Source organism: Prosopis cineraria, unplaced genomic scaffold, assembly GCF_029017545.1.
Source record: "Prosopis cineraria cultivar Desert tree isolate PC_DT_omini unplaced genomic scaffold, ASM2901754v1 PC1144, whole genome shotgun sequence".
NCBI classification, from domain to species: domain Eukaryota; kingdom Viridiplantae; phylum Streptophyta; class Magnoliopsida; order Fabales; family Fabaceae; genus Prosopis; species Prosopis cineraria.
Genome location: NW_026556469.1, coordinates 25,459 through 35,579, shown reverse-complemented (window position 1 = coordinate 35,579; position 10,121 = coordinate 25,459). Strand labels below are relative to the sequence as shown.

Genomic DNA, 10,121 nt, shown 5'->3' with positions numbered 1-10,121 from the left:
TAATCATGACTTATGAGATTGACATGGAGACTGGATTTTTACACAATTGCCCTGGAAAATCTTTCTAAAATCTTCGCCGGATCAAACAATATAATAAAATGGTTTTGTTGGCAAGTTTTCTGAAATAAGGATATTATTGTCTTTTTGAGGGTATTTTAATCAATCTATCCAATATACGGAAAAAAAATTTTATAATTTTAATTTTTTGTCATACTAAATACAATTTAGAGGTCTAATTTCAGTTTTTTTTTTCGGTGACATCTTTTTGCTAACATTTTGGTCACATTTTATTATTTTTTATTCCAATTACTTAAAGCAAAAAAAAAAAAAAAAACAAGTTCAGCTCATTGAATGGGCCGATGGCTCACTACTTAAAAAAATGAAATGTTAAGAGATGTTTTTAGGCCTGAGAGCAACACTTGGGGTCTGGTTCTATATGCTTGTATTTATCCAAAATCTGAAACTTGTTCCCAGGGTCATTCGGTAAATTAGGCTTAAAATTAGGGTTTATGGTTCCCCTGATAAATCTCCAGCTTGTCCTGCGCTTCATTCTGCCGCGCCTGCACAATCACAATATTTCGGCAGAGTCATCCTTCAGGTCAACTTCTACTTTCTTATTGTGTGTTATTGTTCTTTTTATGGTGATAACTTCTTCGACTCTCTCCATCTGACATTGATTTTATAAGCACAACTATATTTTCAGACCTTAAGTTTGGCATTTGCTTAAAATGTTTCTGGTTAAATGAGTGCAATCGTTTTTTTAGTAGATACTTGTTGTGATCCTGTTGGGCTGTGGTGGATCTGTAAGGAGCGCAAGGAGGGTATTGGACGACGGATGAAGGAGTTGGCTCACTTATTAGAAAACAAAAGAAAGAAAGGAGGAGATAGGGATGGGGGTCAGGAGAATGAAAGGGGAGATTGATATATCAACACACACAATCTTATCGCATTGCCCGACCCGAAATGCACCAAAACCTTAATTTCTCAGCATTTCTAATCAATTTTGTTAAGATTTCTCACTACCTCCCTGGAAACCATAAATTCTAATCTTTTAGCCCATAATTCATCTACGAAACACTAATTATACTCTCAGCCCCACGTGGCAGTTGAGAAGAAACATTAGGAAAGGGGGGAAAGAAAAAACTATCACTTGTGTATCAGTGCCCGCATATATGTACTTGTGCATATGTGTTTGCATATATTTGTGTGTATTTAAATGTTGGAAAGAAACCAGATTAAGAAAGTGAGGTGATTCTTTTTGGGTTTTAGAAAATATGGGGAAGAAATATGCAAAAAGGAGGAAAAAATTATATGCATATACGTGTTTACTTAAAAAAAAAAAAAAAGCTTCCCCAAAAGAACGTGAGTTTTCATTCTAGATCTGTCCTGCCACAGTTGGGTTGGTTGATGCTGATTCTGTCACTGCCCTTGTCCTTGTAGTTAAACACTTAAACCTAGCCATAACAAAAATCAAGTCTAATTTTGAAACAGCACTTGCTTCTTCACGATTAATAGCTCTGTAGTGTGGATTTAATATGTTTTGTGTGTCTTTGCGTGTGCAGGAGTAGAGTTCAATTTTCAATAACCAAATGTCAGGGTATGGATATTCTGCTTTCAAGATTATATCTTTTATTTCATGCGTTCAGTGTGTGTGATTAGATAATTGTTATGCCTTTTTTTAAAAGATATCTATAATAGGAATCATTGCAAGTTCTTAAATGAGAACTTCTCATAATCTAATTGTTATTATTTTTTGAATCAGTGGGTATTGAGTTGGACATCTAACATGGCATTGACGTGGATAAGGCCATCTGATCTCTGGTCACAAATTCAAGTGTATTTTAAGCTGTCAAGTAATGTGATATTATGTCTAATACTAGTGTCTAATATGCATTAGATATTGACCAGCCTTTTTGTAAGTTCTTATGCTTCATGGGTGTTCCCACCCTGTATCTAATAACCACTGATTGGTGACATTTCATTTGAGGTGAGAAATGTGTTGAGGGGGATTTATTTGCAGATTATAATTCATACAATATTGCCATGTGCTTTCTTGAGAATTAGCAGAGATTATATTTAGATTCGAACTCATCAGTGGCTTAAGCTTGGTTGAAGTCAATTCTACACTTATACCTTATTTTCATTATTATAACATGATTGGTCTGACACGTGTGGATTGAACAGCCCTGAACATTGTATTGAACTGCAAGAGGAAAAACCAAGGATATCAAAATTTGTGTATTAAATATTTATGAGTGTTGGATGCCAATTCATGTATGGAACATTGGAGGTTTTCTTTTTGTCAATACTGTTCTGGTTTCATTTAGATGAAGAAGAGGGTCTGATATGTGTTGCTCACTGTTTATAAAATTGTTTCCCTTGCAGAGAAGAGGTTATTGTCGCTGCCGAGACAGTGCCACCAATTGCAGGTGAGCCAATGGACATCATGACTGCCTTGCAGCTTGTGCTGAGAAAATCAATGGCTTATGGTGGTCTTGCTCGAGGCCTTCATGAAGGTGCTAAGGTTATCGAGAAGCACGCTGCACAGCTCTGCGTTCTTGCCGAGGACTGTGACCAACCCGACTATGTAAAACTTGTGAAAGCCCTCTGTGCTGAGCACAATGTTAGCTTGCTGACAGTTCCAAATGCAAAAAGCCTTGGAGAGTGGGCCGGTGTAAGTTACGGTTAACTGTGTCTTCCTTTTACCCTTTCTGATTATCATTCACTCCAAATCTTATTGTTGACCTGAGGTCTTTGAATAGTGGTTATCAGTTTATTTACACTGCCATTGTATCCATGTCTTGTGGCAGTTGTGTAAGATCGACTCAGAAGGAAAGGCTAGAAAGGTGGTCGGTTGCTCCTGCGTGGTTGTCGAGGTATGAATGAACCGTCACTGCCATTCTGTTTTGCTTGATACTTTCCTTGTTTAACTTCTTGCTGCCTGCAGGATTTCGGGGAGGAACATGAAGCCTATAACGTTGTGTTGCAGCATGTTAAATCTCACTGACTTCTCCACAAACACCTTCCTTTTTGTGGGGTCTCGTTGGAGTCGATGGTCTGAGTCATTTTTGCCGGGTAGCCTAAGTACATCTGCATAGTAGGGGTTTTAATCTCTCATTACAATCTTCAGTTTTGAATTAACAGTTATTGTTGTCGCTCTAGTTATATATGCAAATTTATTATCATTATTTTTTTATAATACTGCTTTATCGGTAATGACGTGGAGAACAATATTCATAAGCATTGGAGATTGATATATATATCTGTTACACGTTGCTTAGGCTGGGGTCGTCTTGTGTGCTGGATTGCAGTTCACAATCTTTTCATGTGGATTAGCTTTAACTATCAAATACTGATTTGTATTGGTTTAATTAATAAAGAAAATTAGAAGAAATTCATTCTGACTAATTTTGATCATTTTAATGTTTTAATTGAATTCTGACTCATTCTTTTATTTTTTTAGTGAACAAGTCTGTACTGAAAATTTAATTATTAATATTTTGCTAAATATTAATCTGTTAAAGTATACATTTAGTTTTTTAATTTTACTCAATATTTTATTTTAATTTTTTAATTTTATAAAGTGCCTCTTTGATCCTTGAATCTTACCACTGATAGTTTATAATAATGTTAAGATTAAAGAATTAAAAAATACTTTATAAAATGAAGGAATTGAAATGAATTAAGGACTAAAAGTATATTTAAATCTAATTAATCTAAACTGTTGTTCGGTTCATGAACTGGTACTTCTAGCCGTGTTTTCGCTTTGCCGTGTGTCACGCACGGAGAGAGGCAATATTATTTGCTTCATTTTTTCAGACCGTCATTCGTTATGTTATATCATTTGTCATGAATATAAATTTCTGTTTTTAGCCAACCTGCATTGAATGTAATAAGAGTTTGGGTTGAAATCTTCTTAGTGCTGAATGTAATTTTGTTAACTTTGATGGGAGGATATTACTCAAATCTTTAGAAGATGGATTTAATAATAATTACGTTGTCTTTGTTTTAAGTCCTTAGGATTTTTAGAAATAGTTTTTTTTTTGCTATAATAATGATCATAAATTTATGATAAAAAAATAATCATATATTTCAATGTAAGTATATTATTATATACTTTTATTCCAAAGTAATGTTTTGTTGCTCATAATCTTTCACTCTGATAATCATCATTTCTTAGAATTTGAAAATTTAAGTTTATGAACTTGTATATCTTAATTTTTATTTTCGCCTTTTATTACTTTTTTGGGTCGAATTTACGTCTTTATTACTTCATTGTCTTACTTTTACATAATTCTATTCATCTATCTATAATAATAATAATATTATTATTATTATTATTATTATTATTATTATTATTTCAGTTCATTTTATTCTTGACAATCTCATTTCTTTCCTATCCTTTCCAACAATCTAAAATAAGAAAAAAAAAATTAAAAAGGATTGGGAACTAAAAATAAAATAAAATGTAATTAAAGTACGTAAACTTGCTATTTGTATTTTTTCTATCATTTTGCACGTGCAAATGACTGAATTGTTCTTTATTTAATTTTTACATATGAATTTACTTGTGAACATTTTAGATTTATAATTCGAACCTCTTAAATTTACAAGTGAATCCTTCATAATTTTCGCATTGATTATTCAAATTTTACACATAAATTTATATACCAGCATCATATATTTACACTCTTTCACTTACAAGTTAACTTCGTGTATTGGTCTAAGGAAAATGTAGTCTTTTTACATATGTAAAAAATAACACCAAGAAATTATGAGATTTCATTATAATTTAATGAATTCATGAGGCTTATTTATAAATAAATCTTTTATTTTTTTATGAAAAAAATCTATTATTTAAAACTTATACGTGAACCTTAACGCTTATTCATAACTAATCCTCTCATACTCTCATAATCATCATCTTTACAACTCCATTAAAAAGATCACAGATTTATTAATTTAAAATCAGATTATCATTTTTAATCACATGTTTAAAGAAACTAACTAATGTGAATAAGAATACCTAATCTAGGAAATTTGTCAGAAGATAATGAAAATAAATTTTATGATTGATGCATATCTTGTTTTAATTATTATAACTTTGCATTTATTTAATATTATTGTTATTTTTTAACATTTATTATCATCTTTTTATTTAATTTAATTTTAAAATTTTTAGAATGTTCATGCATTTGTTTCCAGGATTAAGTTAAAACTTATAAATAATGCATCAACTCATTTTCTATGTAAATACCTTTGAATGAAAGAATTGTGATCCTATGAGTTTATCTCTTCTCTCTAATTTTTTTTCCAGCTCTCTTCCTTTCTTTTCTCTGGTCTCTTCTCCCTTTCCTCTTCCTCATCTTCCACCATTAACAATTGTGTTAATTAGCTTACTTGTCATGCTCATCGTGAAATGTTAAACATAAGAATTTTGTAATTATCCACCTTTTAAACATTGGACCTTTTTGAATTCTAATTTGACCTTTTCATTTTTTTTGCACAACATATGTCATGACCTCGAATTAAAAGAAACTTATTCATAATTTTCCATAAAAAATGGATATGCTCATTTGAAAGGAATCAAGCCAAGTTTGACGTTGAAACTCATCTTCATGTATTTCCTTGTTGCCTCCCGCATCATGCGCTTAACTACACTTTTAGGTCACCTAATTTCTGCATCTCAGTTCTCTTAATTTATTACTTTAACAAGAGATTCTTTTATAATTGACTAATTGAGTAAAACATTCTGACTATCTTTAATTTTTATCCTCATTACCCAGAATTCTCCTCTATTTTGAAAATATACTGCTTCCGTTTAAAAATTAAAATATTTTTAACTGAATCTTACTTTTCAATAAAGTAATTACCGACTTTCAAACTAACTCTATCTTTTTATATTTATCCCTATTAAACATCCTATAATAAATATAAAGTCATTCATTAATAAGGACACTTTTAAAAAAAGGTAATGATTACACTTCAAAAGACTAAAATAAAAATGCCTTACATTTTTTAACAACTAACTCCTCAAAAAATGTCTTACATTTCTAAACGAAGGGGTATAATTTAGTCAAATTTGTTAACTCTATTAAGAATATTTTTAAAACTCATTTTTAAATTGAACTTTATATTAAAAAAATTTATTTACAACTTTACCCCTCACCCTAATAAATACCTAAATTTTGTTATTGTGATGCTTACACGAATTTCATTGTAAAGAAGAAGAAAAGAAATTGAGAAAGAAAATTCCGAGACTATGTAAATTATGTTATTTTGACGGTTACAAATTTTAAATTTTAAATTTTAATTATTTATATAATCTCTCAAACTTATACTATTTTATGTTATGTGATGAAAAAATATGTGTTTGAAATATGTTTTTAGCAATTTTAAAAACATAAATAAATAATTTTCAATAAATTTGATAAAAATTAAAATTATAAAATTTTATAATATAATAAAGATTAATAAATTTTATAATATAATAAAAGTTTGAAAAGGTATTTATTATATTTTTTTGGCTTTATGCAAAAAAAATGGCAGATATAAATTTTTAGATAATGCTTGTTAAATAGGGGCGTTTTGATCAAATTAAAAGTTTAAAAGTCAAACTTAATTATCAACTCATAGTTGATGGATATGGGATCTCAACTATACAAAGGAGGTTCACGTAACTTATGTTTTAATTTTAAGAAAGTTTTATATGAGTTTTTAAAATAGAGGGGAGGTTTATGTAATTAAGGCGTAGTAAAAGTTTGGTCAGTGTATTTTTCTCTTTATAGTTTAATACGATTTTTCCGACACTATATGTCTACGTACAGAAGCATCAACCAGAATTTTTTTTATTTTATTTTAAGTTTCAAGCAATGTTAAGAAAACAAAACTACTATTGAATTGGCCAAGATACGGTACAATAATTGGTTGATTGATAAAAATAAATTAATATATTTTAAATAATATATGCTTAAAATAAGAAAAAAATAAGCATCCATAATAATAAAAATAAATATTCATATTAGAAGAAAAAATAATATATAGTAAAAAAATGCAATATCCTTCAATATTCCATTATTTTCATCCAAAATATATATACTAGTTTCTTAATTTATAATTTTCTTATATATTTGTTCCTCTTTATTTTCCATGCTTTCTTGATATAGATTTGCATAAATTGTAGCTCGGAAACATGGATTAAATTAAAAAAAAAAACAAATATGTGGCCAATTTTGGATGGTTTGAGGCCAGTTTAACAAGTTTTTGATCAATTCCGTGTATCTTTAATTTTTGTGTGATGTCTAGATCAAATACTAAACTAATTCATAGTTCAACTGGTTAAACTAAATAGTTTAGTCTAATTCTCAAAACATTAGTTGCAAGTGTGAATTTGAGATAGTAAAATAGTAATCAAAATTTAAGACAAATTAGTAAACTAATTTAAAACTATTTTTTGCTAAACAAATGATAGAGTAAAATAGTGAAACGTTAAGCACACGTGGAATGTGAATATGGAATGGTTAACACACACACACACACACACACATAAATGAATTGGAGGTTTTCAATTAACCCGGTAGACTTGGTGCTACTTGATATATTGGATTGACCTTGAAAACCATCAAGTCACGCCGAACTCCAAATATAAATATAGTATTATTTATATTATTTTATTTTTTAAGTAATTTTTTTGATAAATTTATTTTTTAAATATTAATTGATTATAAGATTGATTTTCTTTTCTTTTGGTAAACTAAAATTTCTTTATTTATAAGTTATACGTAATAAATTGAATTTATTAATATCATAAAAGATGTTTAAGAATTCAAAATTTTGAAATAATAATTATAGCAATAATAATTTAATCAAATTTAAAGAAACGACCACCATAAGACTAGTAATCTAGTATTACTTTGTAAAAGAAGCATGATTTGGAGTAAAATAGTAAAAGTCTTGCCACGTGGTGTGTGTATATATATATATATGGAATGGCTAATAAATAAATGAATGAATAGGGCCACATCACATGGCTCATTTCGGAGGCATATTAAATACTCTTTTAGATCAAATGTTATTCACTAATTAGATTAATGAATAAATAGGACTTTAAATTTTTATTCGAAAATTATCCTACATTCTAAACTCTTAAAATATGTAAAATAAACTCTAAACTTTTAAATTCATAACAAAATAAACCTAAATCGTTAGTTTTTGTAACACCATTATTGTCAATGCAGGTACTGTAATAATTAGGATTAAATTTATAAAAAAATAAATCTTGAACAATACCTACGTGGACAGTAATGATGTTAAAAAGTTAACGATGAAGGTTTATTTTATTATAAATTTAAAATTTTAGAGTTTATTTTGTATATTTTAAAAGTTCGAGATTCAAGATCATTTTCAAGCAATAATTCAGAATCTTATTTGTTCATTAACCCTAACTAATTTATTGGAATTAAGGAATTATAATTAACTCATTAAATATGTCTTTAATTAAATTATTTTTCAACTTTACCTTATTAAAAATAGGACTAGAGAAATACATAATACTCCTATAATAAATCATAAAAATAAATTTACAATAAAAGTAAAATTAAAAAACAATAATAAACAACTTTTTATGCGTCATATATTAAGAATATTTTTTTTTTCAAAAGACCTCAATGAAATGTTTAATAGTAGTAATAGTAGGGTAAACAACAAGCTATCTAAGTGACTCTCATTCCTTGAAGTTTACATATTTGGAAAATGAGGGAAAACGTGGGAAGCAAGGCGGAAACAGAAATTGGCGGGAGGGGGTTGTTGAGAGTTGAAGTTCTGGGAGTCAAAATAAGGAGACAACAACCATGGTTGACTATTTCAGATTCACCCGTCCATTTATTTGCCAACTGAATTTAATTATTTAAATAAATAAATGTTTTCAAATTGAGCCTTTATCTTGCATTTTCAAAGACAGTTATCGTTGATTCGAGATGATTCCTTCCAGATCCACTAAAGTCAAGACTCACCTTCCTTTCCTTTTTATTTTTCTGGACACCGGAAAGCTCCTGGGTAATGACAGAGGAATAAGAAAAAGCTTTCTAACTCCATTTAAAAAATAAAACATTTTTAATTTTTTAAAATATAATTATTATATTTTTTAAAAAATATTTTTATTAAAAATAATTTTATATTTATTTTATTGGTTAAAAATATCTTATAATTGTTAACGGAAAAAGTAATTAAGATAAATCAGTTTTTAAAATAAAAATTTTGAAATTACAAAAATAGTTAATAGAATTAAACGAAACTAAGGTGGCACTTTGTATTTGCAGCATTTTGAAAAACGGATACATGTCCAGCTTAGAAGGCAATTTGCAATTCTACCTTTATATACATAGATGTGCTCCTTTCTTTATGTTTAGGATTAAGGTGCACTTTTATTTTTAAATTTTTTTGAAAAGTATTGGGCATCATATACTAATAAATAAGGTAAAAGAATAAAAAATCTTTCTATTTGCCAACTATTAATATTGTCATTTTTTACTGATATGACATATATGTGGGGCCCACGCACAGTGATAGATAAGACTTTGATCATATATTTTAATACTAAATTATCCTTCAAAATTTTTTTAAGAGTGTTGGACACCCTTAAAATTTTTTTAAAAAGCACCAGGCACCATAAAATCATGTTAAAATAAAATTTAATAAATATTACAAGAATATTAAATATTTTAATATTGATTAATTTAATATTATTTGTAAATATTCATCCAATATTTTTAAAATATTTTAAAATATTAACAGCTCAAATTAGCTTTTTCCTCAATTTATAGATGATTTGTTACTTCTTATATATTGATCTCTAGGTCTCTCTTCAAGATAGTGTTCAAATCGTTATACTTTTTGTGTAAGTCAAAACTCACCCATTATTTTAATATTGGTTAAGTTTTTTAAATTTTACATCATTCTCTATAATTTTTTTATTCAACTAACAATTTTCCTCCAAAATAATACATCACCCAATTTTAATACTCTTTGCATGCTACAGTATTGGGAGTAAAATTAAAAATATAATAAATTAGGACCAACATATATCAACAAAAATGCTTATTTGGAAGATATTGACTTTTTCA

The 10,121-nt window shown here is 28.3% G+C and overlaps 1 protein-coding gene across 2 annotated transcripts; it reads left to right on the top strand.

The window, feature by feature from the left end:
• The first annotated feature begins 488 nt into the window (after window positions 1–488).
• On the top strand, window positions 489–3,280 carry LOC129299390 (40S ribosomal protein S12-like). 2 transcript variants are annotated; one of them, XM_054937862.1, is made up of 4 exons: window positions 489–598; window positions 2,386–2,674; window positions 2,811–2,876; window positions 2,948–3,280. In XM_054937862.1, the coding sequence occupies exons 1-4, from the start codon at window positions 510–512 to the stop codon at window positions 3,005–3,007; spliced, it is 504 nt and encodes a 167-aa protein (XP_054793837.1). In that variant the 5' UTR covers window positions 489–509; the 3' UTR covers window positions 3,008–3,280. The 2 variants fall into 2 exon arrangements, with proteins under 2 accessions (XP_054793837.1, XP_054793838.1); XM_054937863.1 differs by lacking the exon at window positions 489–598 and adding an exon at window positions 1,570–1,597.
• Window positions 3,281–10,121: the final 6,841 nt, after the last annotated feature.

Bases quoted from the DNA above. Each gene is read 5' to 3' on its own strand.
- LOC129299390 (XM_054937862.1), top strand. From the start codon at position 510: ATGGTTCCCCTGATAAATCTCCAGCTTGTCCTGCGCTTCATTCTGCCG. The intron at 599-2,385 runs GTCAACTTCTAC...TTTCCCTTGCAG, and splicing joins TCGGCAGAGTCATCCTTCAG to AGAAGAGGTTATTGTCGCTG. The intron at 2,877-2,947 runs GTATGAATGAAC...TGCTGCCTGCAG, and splicing joins GCTCCTGCGTGGTTGTCGAG to GATTTCGGGGAGGAACATGA.